This window comes from Lycorma delicatula, chromosome 1, assembly GCF_047948215.1.
Source record: "Lycorma delicatula isolate Av1 chromosome 1, ASM4794821v1, whole genome shotgun sequence".
NCBI lineage: Eukaryota > Metazoa > Arthropoda > Insecta > Hemiptera > Fulgoridae > Lycorma > Lycorma delicatula.
Genome location: NC_134455.1, coordinates 397,306,101 through 397,326,238, shown reverse-complemented (window position 1 = coordinate 397,326,238; position 20,138 = coordinate 397,306,101). Strand labels below are relative to the sequence as shown.

Here is a 20,138-nt window from a genome sequence, read left to right as displayed (position 1 = left end):
AAAGAATGGCAGATATTATTTTCCTTGGAATATTAATTTTATTAGTTTCATAATAAGATTTAAATCAAAAGCATATATACAATTTTTTCAATATACCCTACAAAATACAATTACAGGTTCTTAGTCATTTAACAGAATAGCATAAGTATTTTAATTATTAATATAATGTACAATACCCAAGAGAACCCAAATCTTCAATTTTTGATAATGAAATCTGAGAAACGTAAAAATCAATTTCTGCCGAATGTAAAATACAATCTGACATTATGATGAACAAATAACTGTAATAAAGTCAACTTTTTTCTTGAGTATAGAACTACACCTTACAAGAGAGGTTATGGCTTGTTTATTAATTGCTAAGCAACTGCAGCTAATCTTTCAAGATGATTTAGAAATCAAGCACTACAACTCATTGACCGTAAATAAACTTTGTATGGCAATTGAAAGTGTGAAATATTAAAATCATTCTTGTTTCTATTTAGCAATGTTGGTTGTGATAATCAACAACAAAACCTTAAATTGGGTTAACTTTTATCATAACAGAGATATCACAACACCAAGTTATGGACAAAATATCAGTACTAATGTAGTAGGCGATCTACCACTGCAATTACTTAGATTGCTCCACAGAAACAAGAAAATAAATAAAATTTAACCAAACCTAACTTTTAATTTTTTTTAACCTCCGGGACCGTTAAAAAACCGCCGTTAGGTACTGCTTCCGAGTATAGGATGAATGACCTTTTTTGTAGCATGTGAAAATGCCAGGCCTGACCGGGATTCGAACCCACCACCTCCGGATGAAAGTCTGAGATGCTACCACTCATGCCATGGAGGTCAGCACCAAACTTGACCATCTACTTTGACTAGCAAGCAAAGGTTAAGTTTTATTCTTCTACAAGATATACATATCACTTGTAATACTATGTAATAGTATCAAAAATAAATTTGTTCTAAAAAAACCTATGGTATATGAAAATAAAAAGCAAACAAACTAAAATTATAATCATTCTCATTCAATTGTTAGGGGGGCTTAATCAAGAAAAATCTAAGAATTTTTCTGTTCAATGTTATAAAACAAAGGAATTGTGTACTATGATTTTTTTGAGAATAATAAATAAATATTTAAATTATATGGTGTTAAGTAGATATATTATACTATAATAAACTATGTGATTAAACCTCTACAATAATTTAATTTTTCTTAAATGAACGCAGACTTAAATAAAATTGCCACTTTCATTGAAAAACAATGATTGCAATTTAATATTTATTTTGTATAATGTCAAAATTATTCAAAAGTTTTACGTTTATTTTCTGTCGTATTTATGTTAATGTTAAATAATTATATTAATGTAACTTCCCATTTAAAGGAAGTTATACATATTTCATACTATAAAAAAACATTTACGATATTTAGAAACTGTTAACTATACATTTTAGTTTTTACTAATCATAGTGTTTAATCATATATAACTTAACAGTTAACCACACAATGGTATCATGCTGCGTAAAGACTCAGTACTAGTAATTTTATTTTAGAATTAATTTTGAATAACATAATCTTTTATTGAAATGTATAAAGTAAACAAAAAGTTCTACAAGCTATTTTATTTTTACGAATATAAAATATTAATATACGTAATAAAATATTATTTTTTAAACAAAGTCAATATCGATTGATAGTAAGTATAACCACTAATCTTTCAAGTCAATAGTATCGATATTCTTGATTATATATTTAACGAACTCTACCTTTACTTTTTACGTTCTGTCTATGAATCGTTTGAATGACAGATCGACTTAAAGTAATATCGAAACCTACTCGATAATTTTGCAACGGTATTACATTCACAGGTAGGAATTTGTATTTTTGACGTTAAACAGCAAATTGCACCGTGGATTACTTTTTAATGCAATGGTACTATTTTATCAATATTTTTATTATAACTTGTCTTAATATGTATGAAATACTCTGTGTAAACGTATTCTAAGGGATAATGCAAAATTAATTTTATTTTAGGATGCCGTAAGGTTTCAGCACTGCGACCAACAGGTGTTTACGTGCCAGAAGTTGTGTTAATGTTTGTTGTATAGTAATTAAGAAGCTGTTCTGTGTTTTTTATAAATCTTTAATTATGCAAAATAGAGATTCAAATTCAATAAATTATTATTTTATTGTGCATAAAATTGTATTATATTTTACAATTTATTAATATTTTTAATGATTTACTTTACTCTTTCATCTATTTTATTTATGCAGTCATTTTTAATTATTATTTAGAACACAAGATGAATGTGTAGGTAATCCTGGTATATTTATTTCAACATTTTTTTAACTGATGAAGATAAAAAGATCCTTTAATCAGTGCTCCATGTCAACTGTAGACTTTTTTTAGGCGATCACAGTTATTTGTTATCTATTTAGTGAATAAATTATTGATGGCATTGTATAAGAAACATATGTGTGTTTCAGGACTGGCATTTATGTACAGCGACCATGTCCATGATATATGTTTTTTGCATTTTGTAGACGTTTTGAAATAGTTTAGGCCACTAATATAATATTACAGTTAACGGTATTCATGTACTGAATGTAAAAATCAGACTTTTCAGACCTTTTTACTCTCAGCTAGAATTAATATACTATCAGCAAATCGTAGCATCTTTATCTTTTCCCCTTGTACTGTTACTCCGGATCTAAATTGTTCTTTAACATCATTAACTGCTAGTTCTATGTAAAGATTACAAAATAATTAGGATAGGAAACATCCTTGTCGGACTCCCTTTTTTATTATAGCTTCTTTCTTATGTTCTTCAATTATTACTGTTGTTTGGTTCGTATAAATGTAAGCAATTGTTCTTCTATCTCTCTATTTGAACCCTAATTTTTTTAAAATGGTGAACATTTTATTATCGAATGTATTTTTTAGGTCTATAAATGCCAAGTATGTTCGTCTGTTTTTCTTTAATCTTCCTTCTATTATTAATCTAAGCCCCTAAAATTGCTTCCCTTGTCCTTATATTTTTCCTGAAACCAAACTGGTCTTCTCCTAACACTTCTTCCACTCTCTTCTAAATTATTCTGTACAGAATTCTAGTTAAGATTTTTGATACATTGCTAGTTAAGCTAATTTTTCTGTATTCGTCACATTTATCTGCTCCTGTTTTCTTTGGTATCATGACATAACACTCTTTGAAATTTGATGGAACTTCCCCTTTTTCATAAATATTGCACACCAGTTTGTATAATCTATCAATCGCTTCCTCACTTGGACTGTGCAGTAATTCTACAGGTATTCAGTTTATTCCAGGAGCCTTTCTGCTATTCATATCCTTTAATGCTCTCTTAAATTCAGATCTCAGTATTGTTTCCCCCCTTTCATCCTCTTCGATTTCTTCTTCTTCTTCTATAACACCATTTTCTAATTCATTTCCTCCATATAACTCTTCAATATAATCCACCCGCTTATCGACTTTACCTTTCATATTAAATATCGATGTACCATCTTTGTTCAACACATTATTAGATTTTAATTTATTTACCCCAAAATTTTCCTTAACTTTCCTATTTGCCCTGTCTATTTTACCAATGTTCATTTCTCTTTGCACTTCTGAACACTTTTCTTTAATCCACTCTTCTTTCGCTAGTTTGCACTTCCTGTTTGTAGTATTTCTTGATTGTCGGTAGTTCCTTTTACTTTCTTTATCAGTAGCATTCTTTTATTTTCTATGTTCATCCATCAGCTGCAATATATCATCTGAAATCCAAGGTTTTCTACCAGTTCTCTTTGTTTCGCCGAAGTTCGTTTCTGCTGATTTAAGAATTTCCTTTTTAACATTCCCCATTCTTCTTCTACATTTTCTACCTTATCTTTTTTACTCAGACCTCTTGTGATAGCCTCCTCAAAAATCTTGTTTACCTCCTCTTCCTCAAGCTTCTTTAAATTCCACTGATTCATCTGACACCTTTTCTTCAGGTTTTTATACCCCAATCTACATTTCATTATCACTAAATTATGGTTGCTATCAATGTCTGCTCCAGGGTGAGTTTTGCAGTCGACGAGTTGATTTGTAAATCTATGCTTAACCATGATATAATCTATCTGATACCTTACAGTATCACCTGGCTTTTTCCATGTGTATATTCTTCTATTATGATTTTTAAACTGGGTGTAGGCAAGTACTAAATTATACTTCGTGCAAAACTCTATAAGTCGATCCCCTCTTTCATTCCTTTTGTTCCACTCGTATTCACCCACTATATTTCCTTCCTTGCCTTTAACATATTGTGTTATAATTTTATATAAATTCTTGAAAAATAAATACAGAGTATAGGGCGAATAACAGACCCAAGTATTTTTTCTGTGTTCTTTAATTTTTAGTTTATTGACTACTTACCAAAAGTTTGAACCATTAAATTCTGACTTCATTAATAAAAACTTGGGTCTTTTTTATAAGGCATTTTTAATCTTTTTAAGTTTTTTATAATAATTCTTAATTTATAAATATTTTTTTTAATTAATTTTTTTTATTAGTTTATTCTTACAGTTAGTTACTGTAACGATATATTTTTTAATTTATTGTAAATATACTTATTTCATTGCTTGAGACTGATAATATCATATTGTGATGTTTATTACAATAAATATTTTATTAACATAAATAAGTGTATTTATTTATGTTAAATATTTTCAATAACAAAAAGCTTCTTTTGTTAATAAGAAAAAGATTTCTTAGATAAATGTAGTAAGGGATTTTTGTGATGGATTGGCTATTTATTCTGTTCTAGTAGTCTCACTGATTTACTTTGTGTCATGGCTCACTTTGTGATTGGTTTCATTCTGTTTTGAAACTTAAGGATACTTATCAACTTATTTGTTATTTGCCCTGTACCCTTTATTTATTTATTTATCGAGGATTTACTTATAATTACAATACAATATCATAAAAGTTACATGAAATGACTAAATAATGTCCTAGATAAATGATTTTATTAAACTGTAACCTTTATTGGCCTGTACGGCTTACGGATACGAGATAGCAATCTGGTATTGTCTACTTGTACAATTTGTTAATATCTTCTTATTCTGTGCGTAAAAATTAATGTGCTTGCATAATAAGTTGATAAGGAGAACGTTTATGGCTTTTGATAGTAAAGGGTTTCTACATGTGGATGCCATTTAGGTCATATGTTTCTGTACTTAGGGGCATCAAGGGACTAATAGTGCTTATGTACTTAATTATGAATTTAGACTTAGGAAAGACATTCATTTAGACTTGCCCATAACTCTCAAGCTCCTTCAGTTTCTACCTAAAGTTGCTTTTTTGATGTTATAATAAATAAGTCACATGAGCAGACTCAATAAGTGGCTAGTCTGCTTGGAGAGTCATTGTTTCTTGTGTGTTGCCTATATATATATATATATATACTCCAGAGAGAAAAGCTGTAAATATTGTATACAAGTACATTCGTTAGATTATGTTTTTCACAAACTGTTACCCAAAATACATGAAAGGTTATAAATATAAAATAAAATGAATTAAAAAAAAAAAAAAAGAGAAGTACAGTATAGTCACCTTCTCCTCATGGTGTGTTAGGTATTACTAAGAACTGTCAAAATGATTTTGTATTATAACTACTATTTTTAAGAAGGGTGCTGACTATTCTGGAACATGCATACTTCATAAATTTTCACTGTTGTGCTGATCAAACTGTTGCTTGCTAAGTTTGATCAGCACGAGACAGGCTTTAATTGTTATTTATCATATTGCTTAATTATTATTATTATTCTCACAAGCATGAGGATAATGAACATAGTGGTGGTGCAGAGGTGGAACCCCCCGATCAACTTGTAGTAAATCATTACTTTATCAAGGAATTACTAGAATATATTTAGTTTATTCCATTATACCCACTACTCCTGTTAAATTAATAAAGCATTTTGAAAATTGTTAATTTTGTTTTAATAATTAAGTTTTCACATGGTTAATTAATATTATTTATTAAACATTTTATTTTAAAATAATGAATAGTAAATGAATATTTACGTATTTGTGAAAATATGCAATAATTTTACTTATATAATATCATTAAATTTCTTTTAGTAATTTATTACATTATCTAATAATTAATGGTTGTGTTTAGTACTAATAACACTGGGGAACAAAAAAATTTTTTTTATCAAGAAAAAAAATATGTGATTCTGATAGGATTTTTTTTCCTGAGTACAAATATGTTATCAGTTTTTCCCCATCGTGCAAGGAAAGAAAGAAAGAAATGACGATTTTCTACATTTTGCCTGTGAAGCATCCCTCTTGATGGTCTAACAATAATCGGCAAGCACATTAGGATTTCATTTGCCTTGATACCTTTTTTCCATAACTGAAATTTTGTGATGAAAGTGTTCCCCATGCTGATCGTTCACTGCGCCATGATTTCCGGAAAGAAATTTAGGTGCGAGTGTAGGAAGTGTACTTTTAAGGACATATTACAACCCAAATTTTTATAAGATGTTATAAGAATGTTGAAAATATCATGGTAATTTTCTGCCTTTCGATTTCCCAAAAAACTTTGTAACATTTTTGAATGCTTGCCAAGCTGCTTTCTTCAGTGGATTCAATAGTTCCTCAAACTTTTCTTTGTGGATTAATGATTGTATTTGTGGACCCACAAATATTCCTTCTTTAATTTTTGCATCAAAAATTTTTAGAAAATTTCTGTTTTAAGTACATGAATTCAGGAGTATTGTCCATGACCTTGATAAATTCTTCATTAATCATAGTTTGATATGTGGTGGAGGTAGATACACATTTTTAGGACTATACAATGGGTCATGTTTCACATTTTTTGTCAGAAATGAATGTTTCCCGTTGAGATCATTCTTTTCTAATGAAATGGTTTTTTCTGTCCCTATTATCCTATTCACATTCGATAACGTAGACTGGAATAAAATATTCAGTATTTAAAAAAAATTAAGGTTCAAATACAGAGATAGAAGAACAATTGCTAACATGTACAGGAACCAAACAGCAACAGTAACAATTGAAGAACATAAGAAAGAAGCCGTAATAAGAAAGGGAGTCCGACAAGGATGTTCCCTATCTCTGTTACTTTTTAATCTTTACATGGAACTAGCAGTTGATGATGTTAAAGAACAATTTAGATTTGGAGTAACAGTACTAGGTGAAAAGATAAAGATGCTACGATTTGCTGATGATATAGTAATTCTAGCCGAGAGTAAAAAGGATTTAGAAGAAACAATGAACGGCATAGATGAAGTCCTACGCAAGAACTATCGCATGAAAATAAACAAGAACAAAACAAAAGTAATGAAATGTAGTAGAAATAACAAAGATGGACCGCTGAATGTGAAAACAGGAGGAGAAAAGATTATGGAGGTAGAAGAATTTTGTTATTTGGGAAGTAGAATTACTAAAGATGGACGAAGCAGGAGCGATATAAAATGCTGAATAGCACGAGCTAGACGAGCCTTCAGTAAGAAATATAATTTGTTTACATCAAAAATTAATTTAAATGTCAGGAAAAGATTTTTGAAATTGTTTGTTTGGAGTGTCGCTTTATATGGAAGTGAAACTTGGACGATCGGATTATCTGAGAAGAAAAGATTAGAAGCTTTTGAAATGCGGTGCTATAGGAGAATGTTAAAAATCAGACGGGTGGATAAAGTGACAAATGAAGAGGTATTGCGGCAAATAGATGAAGAAAGAAGCATTTGGAAAAATATAGTTAAAAGAAGAGACAGACTTATAGGCCACATACTAAGGCATCCTGGAATAGTCGCTTTAATATTGGAAGGACAGGTAGAAGGGAAAAATTGTGTAGGCAGGCCACGTTTGGAATATGTAAAACAAATTGTTAGGGATGTAGGATGTAGAGGGTATACTGAAATGAAACGACTAGCACTAGATAGGGAATCTTGGAGAGCTGCATCAAACCAGTCAAATGACTGAAGACAAAAAAAAAAAGGTAAATCGGTTAGCCTTTCATCCGCAGGTTCAGGGTTCGAATCCCGGTCAGGGATGGCATTTTCACACAAGCTACAAATCATTCATGCCATCCTCTGAAGTAATACATAACGGTGTATCCGGAGGTTAAAAAAAGGCACATCGGTTCGAATCAGACTTTTATCTTTTTTTAATTAAAATACATTGATTTATTAATAATTATTAACCCGTGATTTTTAAAAAAACTTACTATACATAGGTTATCTTTTTAACGGTTGAAAATTGTTTCCAACTGCTTATTTTTTTATCTTTTATTAATTTGATTTATTTAATTTTTTTTACTACACACAAACTTTCATTATGCACGTAACAAAATATGAATAAATTAAGGATTAAAAATTGTCATTACGCATAGCAGTCAACATGGACTATATTATATGAAATGTTAATAAAATTATAAATGAAGTAAAATACAAAAAAGTATTGTTATAGCAAATATTATACAGCACATTACATTAAGACCTGTACATAAAAAGTAAATAGTTATGAGCAGTATTTGTATTTCTAGACTCATGTTTATATGATGTTTTTATCATTGCTTTGATAAGAGGACATTTATAGTCCTCTGATCAAAGTCCATTATAGTCCACTTAAAAAAAAAAATATGAAAAATAGAAATTGATAAAACTTTGTGACAATGCAATTTGAAATTAGTAACAATAATGATAAAATATTTTTTACTCTACTGGATACACCAAATTATTTGTTTATTATTTAAAATGGATGGGTACTTACATAATAGCCCGTCGACCGTAACCATAATGATCCCATAACTTTGAGGTATTTTCAAAGTTAAGGGATCATTAACATATTTTAGATATTAAAAATACAAGCATTATTGCTTATAATTATAGATATAATCCAACCAAACTTAACCTACGCTCGCTTCATTTGTTAACCTCAACTAATTAACAGCAATGCTTTGATTATTTAAATAATAATAATAATTCAATATTTACTGAATTTATTATTTAAATACTCAAAACATTATTGTGTTAATTAGTCAAGGTTAGCGAGTGCAAGTTAAGTTTGGTTGAATTATATTTATAAAATAGATAAATATAAATGATAATATAATGTTTATATCGGGTGATATTAACAATAACCCGAAAGTTTACTATTTATTGGTCGACGCACTAGTATGTAAGTAAATTATAATTAAAAATATATAAGTTATAATTCCGCTTGGGCCATGCTGAATAAAATTATTCTAAATTATAATTAACCAAACTTAACCTACGGTTGCTTCGCTCGCTAATCTCAGCTAATTAACAGTAATGTTTTGATTATTTAAATAATAGTAATTGCAATAATTACTGAATTTATTATTTAAATACTTAAAACATTGCTGTGTTTATTAATCAAGGTTAGTGAGCAAAGCAGGCGTAGCTTAAGTTTGATTAAATTATATTTATAAAATAAATAAATATAAATGGTTATAAAAATGTTAATGTTTATATTGGGTGATATTAACAATAACCCAAAAGTTTGCAATTTATTGGTTAACAGAGTAATACGTAAGCACCAAAGAATATGTTTTTAAATGGAGCTTGCTTTAAATAAAGGAAAGTGCTAATGAAAACTCTCAGTTAAAGGAAAAACAATTTAGGGAGTAATTATTATATCTCTCTTTCTGATTGCTGTCTTGCAAGATGTAATTGACTGGTGTAAATTTGTTAACTGCTAATTTCAAAAGTTGTTTTCTGAATACAAGTTTTGCGGAGAGTATAAATACAACTTATTAACCACTCTGATTTACAGTTTCTTTTTTTATTTAACATGACTTATTTTTCAGGTTAGAGTGGCTGCTGGTCGTTTAATAGGATTATTTTTCTCTTTCCGTCCAGTTAGTGATATTCAGAAACATTCTATGGAAATGGCTTTAGAACGGTTTACATCATCCCTGAATAAATGTTTCATTATTGATGTAAGTTTAATAGTGTTAATCTTATGAAGTTTTGATTTATTTAGTTATTAAATGTAGATGAATTTATGATATTTATTCATAGAAATGCTCTCTTTTGTATTGAAAGACTATGAAGTGATTGTAAAATAACTACTAGTATGATAAAAATATAACATTAATTAGTTCAATAGGTAATTCTTGAAGTCATCCTCACCTTATAAGGTAATATTACCTTATTTTTTTCTCAAACTGAAGAAATACGTGTGCAACATAATTTTCTTGGATCTCATAATCGCAAATCATGTATGCACAATGCACATGTATTCAAAATATACAGAAAATGTACAACTGACCTACACACATTACACTTCCGGTCATCTTATTCAGCATAAACCTTTGACATTCAGTGCTGTGCATAACAGACTACTTTTCAAAAATTAAGGTTAAAAGTAAATCTGTTGTTAGATTTACTTTAAAATAAAACAATACTGGACAGCAATAACATAATTGTGAGTTACCGATATAATGGTGTCAGTAAAGCAATTCAGTGAAGCAATGCAGTATACTGCATTGCTTCAACAACAGGCATAATGAGGCAAGTTTGTAAATTTACATTATTGAACTTTGTAGATCTGTGAATTTTAAAAATGTTACTGTTATTAAATTATTATTGTAAGAAATGCAAAAGATATTTGCTTAATAATAAAAGAACAGTTTTAAACAAATGTTATTGTCTAAAAATATTGGTTAAACTACTTGGCAAATTATTAATTCTGAAATAGATAAATTAAAAGAGAGTAATAGAAACTTGAACGTGGTTACAGTTGACAATGGATTAGTAATTATGTTTTAGAATCTTCTCAAGAGTATTTAACAATAATTTGAGAAAAAGTAATATTCAAATAATAATATTCAGGAAATAATCAACTCATTTACCAAAAAGTCAGTTTTGCATTATTTTAATAATATAGCTGAACTTTTTATTTATTTATTTTTTGTATAAGTGCTGTTACAGAGAAGTTGGGTAGACTTATTAGTAAGCTACATTACAAAACATTTGTAGTTTGATGAAATTTTTGTAAATTGCTTTTAAAAACACCAAAAACATCTTTTCTTTAACTTACTTAATTAACATTTATTTCATATGGAATTTTCCCATCAAAAATATAAGAAAGTCATTACTATTTTTGGGTGATAGTAAAACTGATTGTAGAAATTGTAAATTGTCACAGTTTCTTCTACTTTATAAAAAACAGTTAGAATATTAATTTCTAATTTTGACTGATATGAATAATCGACCCTGGGCATTTAAACAAGTTAATCTTGTTCTACCAGGCAAGTTCTTGTAAGTATTTTTATTCTATTTTAGGTGGAAGATATTGTTATGGAGCCCATTTCACTATAAGTTGCTGACATTTTAGGAAAATTTTATTCTGCTTTATTTAGCTAAAAGGATTTGTGTTAATCGACCAATGTGAAAAATACACAATTTGAAACAATTGAATTTAGTTGGTATTTTTGTATTTTTAACTTTCATCAATGGTAAATTATATTTGTGGCAGTATTAATAAATTATGTTGTCTGTGTCAAATATATTAATACTTTGAAGAGCTATTGCCTATTGGAGAATTTTAAGCCATTTTCATTGCATTTTACTTAATAGCAGATAATAAGTTCTTTTCATCCTTGCTGGTAACATCTTAACAGATCTGTCATGTTGTATTATTGTAATCTGTAAAAATTAAAAATGTAATAAGAATTTTATTAATTTTTTAGAAAATATTTGAATACCAATAATAATTACAACATTTTTTATTAGTATCATGAATTTCATCCACTGAGAAGTTCAATCAAGAGTTATGTGGTTTTGTATAATAAAATTGTAATAATACATATAAAAATTACAGTTTATAAATTAAAAATAGTTTCTTGCAAAATCCCAAATATTATTGTAATGTTTACAGTGTTCCCAAACAAAATTAAATTTAATAAAAATATATTTCTTAATCAGCTTACCTGGATTCCTCTCTTATCCTTCATTTAAAAAAACAAAAGAATCTTAACTTTTAAAATTTTTTCAAAAAAATTCATTCTAACCGCAGTAATATTTCAGTGCAAGTCAGTGACAAAGTTCTGCATCCAATCGAATAAGCAATGTGTAAATGAATTTTGTGTTGGATAAGTTAAGTAATTATTTTATTTTTTTTATGCGATTTGGATGTTAAACATTAGATTAAATATTCAGTTATTATAGAAATAATCTCTTCTAGAAACTTCCTAGATTTAAAATTAAATTAAACAATTTTTCCATTTTCAAAATAGTATTCCATAATTAAAATAATTAAAGATTAACGAAAGTTATTTTTGTATTTTTTCATTAATATAAAAATGTAGGTTTGTTGCTGGCTTTGGTTTTTCTGTTTATTTCAATTAATATAGTTTTGTCATTTGTAGTGAAGTGTTTCAGACAAATTATTTGAAGGAACCTTGGTGGACTTGGACTGCTTTGATACCATTGAATTCTTATTGGATCCCAGAAGCGAAATAATCTAGAAAAGAATGGTTTAAATATATCCAGAATTTTATTTTTTATATTTCAGTTTTTGTAAAATGATGGAGTAAGATTTTCAAGAGATCAGCTTTTGACTTACTGTAATGTTTTTTTGACTAACTGTTTTTTTAAAAACTTCTTTTTTTGTCAGGATCATTTTTTCTCAATTAAAAGTCCATGTCTGGGAAATATAATTTAAGAAACCATTAGTGTTGCTTTTTCAGATCATTCTTCCATTTATTAAAGGTGACTGGCTCTGATTTTTACCTTTTTCTTTTCTGCTGTGTAGAAGGCAATTGAGAATTTAACAAAACAAATTTACTGATCAGACTATGTTAATTCAAAGTTTTAATGAATTCTGTTTTCATTACAGACAATTCTGTTATAAATTAGAGTACAAAGAGTTCTTTCGTTACTAGATTCATGCAAAATTCTCATGTCATTAAAATAAAAACATTAATAGCATAGTATTAACATTCTAGAGGTGCCAATTGTGTGGGAAAACATTCTGTAAAGGATACTTGGTTTTTATTTCTTTTATTATTGTTTTAAAAAATTATTTTTATTAGAATGAGATTATATTAAGAAATAAAATCAGATTATATATTATATAGTAATTGTTAAAAAATGTTCTGTATATAGTGTTTTTTGTTGTGTATACTACTTCCAGGTGTTTCATTCTTACCTGATACTTTTTTTTTTAGTTATAAGTTAAGAATTCCATACTTGCTGTCAAGTTACAGTAAAATGTGATAGAATTTTTTTTTACTTTGATCAAATTAAAGAAAATTTGTAAAATAAGATTGCTAGATTACAGTCATTAGGATAACTAGGCCTGATAAAGAATTTGTAAAAGCATGGAGATGGCTTTAAATATTTTACTGAGGTTTTTTCACAATTAAATGAAGACTCAAATAAATATTTCCTTCACATGTTATGATCAGGAATTGAAACATGTAGAACGAGGGATGTTTAATTCACTTTGATGCTTATATGTGCTTGTGCAGACTGTAAATAAATGACTGTTACATTCATTTCACATTTTGTCAGATACACTTGGTCCCTGTAACTTTTCTTTTGTTCAATATTTCCCAAGGTATATATTTTAAACTTTTAAATACTTTATACTTTTAAATACTTTTCAAATATAATTTTTTTTTTGAAGGCATATTTGAAACTTTTTGAATATTACTGTTAATAAAACCTGCCTGTAACATCTGTACCATATTTTGTTATCATTTGTAGTTTAAATTGTTATTAACATATAAAGTTGAAAAGATCATTTATGAACACTAGTATTGCAGTGTAGATGTCATATATTTGTACAGTCTTTTGAAATAATCTTTAGAAGTCTGAATAATATAATTTATCCAGATGTTTCCTGATCTCGTAAAAGCATATATTTTTCAGATAACGCATCTTACTTTAAATAAATTTAACCGACTAAGCCAGTGATTCTCAGAGTATAAAAAAAAATGTAATGAATATGTTGCAACCCCCTCCTAATACTACCCAATGGAACCTAGTTAATACTGTATAGCTGTATTGTTAGCGACTGGTATAAACATGAACAATTTACAGCTTGTGAAGCTGTAAATTCACATGAACAATTTTGTTGGTGTGAAGAGTGTTTAAAAAAAAAAGGAAAACATTTGATTGATATAATCTTTAAAATGCAAAATGCTCAGTAGATAGAACATATTACCTTTATTTGTTTTAGAAAATAGATAAATTTTACTTATAGTGTTTTAATTTAATACCGCACCTTCCTTGATTAACCTGTGTATATTTAAGTTTGTATTTGGTATGGTTGAATACGATGGCTATGTTTAATTGTGTGTGGTTAGATATGATTTGAATGAAAATTTCAATTACATTTTTACAAAATTAGATAATGCAAAATTAATTAATTAATCATTCAATAATAGTGTTTTTTAATGCAAAAACACAAAGAAAACATTATTAGATTTGTGGTGATTCTGTAAATTTTAATTTTGTAATTGACACATGAACCCATTTGATCCAAAAATTGATTTTTACAAATAAAAACTACTGCTGCTGCCAGCTAGTAGCAGTGATGGCGACCTGCAGCAGCTGGCATAGGCAGCCACAGCCACTGCCACTGTGCTGCCCTGGCAGCTACTAAGCTGCTGCCGCCTCTTAATTGCATCTTTTCAATGACTTCTCCACCAATATATATTTCTTCTTAATTATGTTCGTCGCCTTGATTAACTAATAACACAGGTCTACAATGGCAAAATCATCTGGAATCTTGTCTATTAATGTCAATAGATTTTTTGGTGCTGAAAATGGGAAAAATATTTCAAAAATTTCATCATGAAAGATTTTCACATTTTGTCATTTTTTTGTTATATCTGTAGATGTTAGCCTATTATAAAGAACCATTTGTAAAACTGTTATTTAAATAAACGATCATAATTTTTTTTATGTATGAAAATCCAAAAAGTTTTATACTGAAAAAAAATATACAGGGATCCATACTAGGATTTACCTACTAAATACATGTACATATTTATAGGCGAAATTTGTAATTCTGTTTACAGGTAGAAGCACAGAATTTTTAGATAATTTGACCAAACATGCTTTACTTTATAGAATATAAAACGAATCCCGTACAGTAAATATGATTATGTACAGTACAGTATTACAGAAACTTAATAAAATAATAATAATAATAGAAAGAATAATCAAGTAAAAAGAAAAATCATAAACAGTATTATTACAAATATTGTTATTTTAAAATAAATCTGTATAGGCCTAAATATAATTTAAGGAATATTAAAAAACTTGTGATTTAGTTCAATTTTGGTTTCTTAAAATAACTGTCCAGTTTACTCTGCTTTACTGATAGCTGCAACTGATCTAATTTACCCTAATGCCTCCTGTAATCCTTTTACTGTCAATTCTGGCTAAGAAATGGGGGATGAGGCTGAAGATTCACCACTGTTGATTTCTGATGACCCTGATTTAAATGTGTCACTGCTACTCAAATTATCATCTAGCTTCTCATTTGGTGACTCGGCTAGTGCTAACAAGTTTTCATTTTCTAAAAGTTGTTTATCTCCTTCTATAAGTTCATTTATATCTCAGCATCAACTTCGAGCCCTACACTGCTGGCTAGTTGCACAACTTCATTTTTAATAGTACTTGTAATTCCTTGTCCATTATCACTGAATGCAGTTTGATCTTGATACTGCTTGTGCCATACAGTCAAAGAGAGTACAATGCTCTCTGATTTCTTTCCAAGCTTTGCCAACATTGCATACAGCATGAAGGATGTTATATTTTTTCCAGATTGCTTGAACTGTTAAACCACCTGAGAAAATTTTTATTAAGATAGTAAGTCTTGAATGTGGCTATCAATCTTTGATCACTTGGCTGTATCAGTGATGTCATATAGGGAGGCATGTAAATGACTTTTACATGTGAATTAATTGCTTCCAATTCCTCAGAGCTTGGATGTTTAGGAGCATTATCAAGCAGTAGAACGGCTTTGTGTGCAATATTGTTTCTTGTGAAAAATCTTGCAAGCTAAAACAATTCTTAAACCAGTCAGCAAAAATGTACCTTGTTACCCATGCTTTTTGGTTGGATGTCCAATGCACTGGAAGAGATTGTTTGTTAATTCCTTTAAAAGCATGGGGATTTTCTGAGTGATATACAAGCAACAGTTTTAGTTTACAGTTCCCCTTCACATTTCCTCCAAATGAAAGTGTGAATCGACCTTTAGATACTTTAAAATCAGGCATATGCCTGATTTTAAAGGCTCCTTCTTTCATAATAATTTGTACATCTTTTTTGAATTTTTTGGCTTCATTTCCACTGGCTGCTTTACCTTTAATCGAAACGTTATGCAACGAAAGTTTTTAAAATGTCCAAATCATCCTTTGCTTGCATTGAATGGCTTGATATCATCAACATGGTAATAATAATAAATGTTCTGCCCAAAGATAGGTTTTCACATGGCCATTCCATTCTGCTCAATTCTGTGCCGTCCATTTCATTTTATAGTAACTTCTTCCCGTTTTATATTGTCTACCATTTTCATTCGTCTTGACCTCTTGCAAATCCCCATTACAAATCCTTCCAATGTCTTCACCAACAGGCACAGTCACATCTCAGCCAATGTCCCAACCAACTGCATTCTTCTTTTTATGGTATTTAGGTCTTAATACTTCATGCAAACTTAATGCTCTTTCATGAATAATAATAGTTGCCACAGGAGAATACGCCATTGAGTACAATCTTCCGTAGGAGATTAAACTATTGAACATTTCATAAAAATGTTCAATAGTTTTTCAAGTTCAACCAACAAAGGAAATCATAAATAAGACATTCGTGAAGCCTGAAGAGGAACAGCATTTTTTCCAGCAATCATAACTGTATCCTTATTTTTAATTATTGAATGAACTTTTGATTCGACAAGACCAAGATGATTTGCGATAACAGTGTTTCATAAACTATCATCATGTTTTTTATCATCTCCAACTTTGTCTCAAGTAGTTTTCCTTTTCTTTCCCATACATTTAAGGTCAGACATAGTTAAAAACACAAAAAATATAAAATAAAAGGTAATAACATAAATAATTCACAATATAATCCTAAAATAGCTCGCGCAATAAATTACAAATATTGTATATACATCGCCTTTGTATCACACCTTCAACACAAACTGATCAGAATTATATATTGCACATTAATATAACGTAAGTCAGAATAACACAACACAACATATTCTCATAAAACCAGACCCGTGTTAAGTCAAGGGACAATGTTATAAAATTAACCGTGCAAATTCAAAATCACGTAAATCAAATCGCATTAAGCCAAAGGATTACTGTAGTGGATTTATGATAAAAAAGCAGTAACAAATCTGTATTATAATTGTACATAAGCCACTTACATGTTACTACATTTCTGATCATTTTCCTATTACTGCCTGTCTGTCTCCCTACCACCACCACCACCACTAACCATCACCATGTGCTACTCTAGAGAAAAACTTAAGTTCAGTACTTATTTACAACTGTGATGTGCATTTGCGTTGTTACTTTGTGACAACCTCATTCATTTAACTTATAATTATTTAATATATTTATTTGTATATATTTTTATGTACTTATATTTTCAAAGTAATTTTACACAACCTATATTTTACAACTTTTTATTAAATTAAATTCCAGTGACATCAAGAGGCTGTGTCAATGTGCCTGACGCTTTTTGCTATATTTTTGGAAACTTTACTGTCAAAAAACAACAAAGAAACATTACAGAATTCATAAAAATAGAATATTTTGTTGTGAAATTAGGAGACCAAGACAAATCTTGGATTCCTCATACGATTTATGTGATTAAGAGCTTTGCCAGTGGTCACGAAGAAAAAAAAGGCTTTCCATTTTGAAGTGCCTATGGTTTGGAAATAACCAACCATTTATAGCGATGATTGTTACTTTTGCTCATGTGTAATACAGGGATTCAATTTAAAAAACAGAAAGTAAATCTTTTATCCAACCTTTGATCAGTGGTACACCCTGTTCCTCATGGACTAGAAATATCTTTTCCTTTACCACCAGATAAATTATATGATATATTTGATAAAGAAATGGTTTCACAGGCCTGTTCTAATGAACTGGATGATGAAAATGATGATTGTGATCCTGGAAATGATGAACCAAAACTTCAGTCTTGAATTAAGTGATTTAGTGAGGAGCTTAACACCTTCCTTAGGACTTTGCATTTTTTTAAGGCTCAAGGTTGAAGGAAGAAGATTTTTCAGTTCCTACACTACTTTTTACTGGTTTAGGAACAGAGATAAAGACTGTGTTCAATATTTTTCTCAAGAAGATGCATTAGTTTACTGTAATGATATCTTAGATGCACAAAATAATTCTACATTGACTACAAGGTTTCTGAATGGAGACTGTTCATTGATTTATCGAAAAGGAGTCTTAAGGCAGTTCTGCACAATGGAAGTAAGTATGCTTCTTTATCAGTGGGACATTCTGTTCATTTGAAAGAGTATTACGAAAATCTTGAGTTACTTTTAATTAAACTTCAGTGTAAGGATTATCAAAATTGGACAATTTATGGCAATTTAAAGGTGCTTTCTTTGTCAGCAAAATGGTTGTACCAAAAATCCATATTTTTTGTGCAAGTCATGATAGAAAGCAGAACTATAATAAAAAGAATGGTTAGCAAGACAAACCCTAAAAGTTTGTATGAAAATCATTGAAAGAGAAAGTTTAGTAGAGCCAGGTAAAGATTTGCTTTCTCCATTACATATTAAACTACGATTAATGTAGCAATTTATAATGCATTAAAAAAGATGGAGAGTGTTTCAAGTATCTTTGCAGTCAGTTTCCAAGTTTATCAGAAACAAAGGTAAAGGAAGGTGTTTTTGTTGGGCCGGATATAAGGAAGTTATTGAAGAAATATTTAAATCTAAAATGGAGGACCACGGGCCTAGCCTCTGCAGCTTTTCTTCCCACTACACACTTAGCTGCAGAATACTTTTCACTACACCAGGTACACTACATGAATTACAACATATACATTTACTCGACTACACAACAACATCCAACACAGTTTACTCTTTCACTTACACTTGGTGTTGTTGCGACATCGTACGAAATGCAACCGTAACCCAAGGTGGGAACTATCATGCCGATGGGTGACTGGCTCTACGTAGTGAGTCTCGAACGATGTCCTCTGGGCACCAGAGCAAACCCAGTTGTATTTAGTTCTAGCTCCAGTGCGCGTGCATTCTGCTGGAGTGGTCTATTGTATCGCCGGTTCTTGTGGGACCAAAATTTCAGTTCCTGCAGCAAATTCTATGATGGTTGGTGGTCCATCTGAAAAACCACCATTTTAAGTCTGGTGAAAAGGCCTCGGTCAGCTTCGTCTGACGAGGATAATTTTGCTACAGCCGACGAGGTGGTGTTAGGTGCAAGAATGTTCGCTTCACGTTGTTGTTGTTAGGAATAATCAGGAGGGTGGCTCCCTTCAAAAGGTCCCACCTTTCTTGGTTAATAAATGCATCACAGGATGTATTGGTTCTCCGAGGAACATTAGAAAATTACGTGATGGGACAATTATGGTGGAGACATATAACGACGAGCAGAGTCGGTCTTCGTTACGTCTGACCAATATGGGCGGCATAGTCGTAAGTACGACATGCCACAAGACCCTAAATACCAGCGGAGGGGTGATTTTTTGTCGTGACCTTCTGGAAATGAATTTGAGGGAAATTTCTGATGAGCTTAGTACTCAAGGTGTTGTAGAGGTTAAACGATGATGAAACGGAAGAACCGACGCCGTCCCTTGTACTGACGTTCAGTCTTCCTGTTCCTCCAGAGAGGATTAAGGTGAGTTATCTCTCCGTTCGGGTACGCCAGTTCATTCCCAACCCACGGCAGTGTTTCAGGTGCCAAAGGTACGGTCACACTACAACATCCTGCTCGAGGTCGGAGATCTGTGCTCGATGTGCTACCGAAAGCCACAGTGACGCTAACTACGAGGAAAGAGAAAAATGTGCGAACTGCAATGGTTCGCATACGGCCCGCTCCCGAGATTGCCCAACCTTTAAAGAAGAGAAGGCGATTCTCAAGATCTGTACTGAGCAGAAACTATTTT

General features: G+C 30.1%; 2 protein-coding genes across 3 annotated transcripts in view; one reads left to right on the top strand and one right to left on the bottom strand.

Moving 5' to 3' along the window:
* The window catches only part of LOC142317393 (zinc finger MYND domain-containing protein 10-like), a 61,037-nt gene extending 60,761 nt beyond the window's left edge, over positions 1-276 (bottom strand). Inside the window, exon 1 of the mRNA XM_075353926.1 lies at positions 177-276. Within this exon, the coding sequence (XP_075210041.1) occupies positions 177-265 (89 nt within the window). The 5' untranslated portion in view covers positions 266-276. The remainder of the gene's footprint in view (positions 1-176) is intronic.
* The window catches only part of LOC142317394 (uncharacterized), a 39,162-nt gene that overhangs the window by 9,040 nt on the left and 9,984 nt on the right, over positions 1-20,138 (top strand). Inside the window, exons 1-2 of one of the 2 annotated variants that reach the window (XM_075353929.1) lie at positions 1,817-1,921; positions 9,824-9,955. In XM_075353929.1, coding sequence (XP_075210044.1) covers positions 1,919-1,921; positions 9,824-9,955 — 135 coding nt within the window. In that variant the 5' untranslated portion in view covers positions 1,817-1,918. Of the gene's footprint in view, positions 1-1,816; positions 1,922-9,823; positions 9,956-20,138 lie in introns of those variants that run through there. The other variant, XM_075353928.1, reaches the window with a different exon arrangement.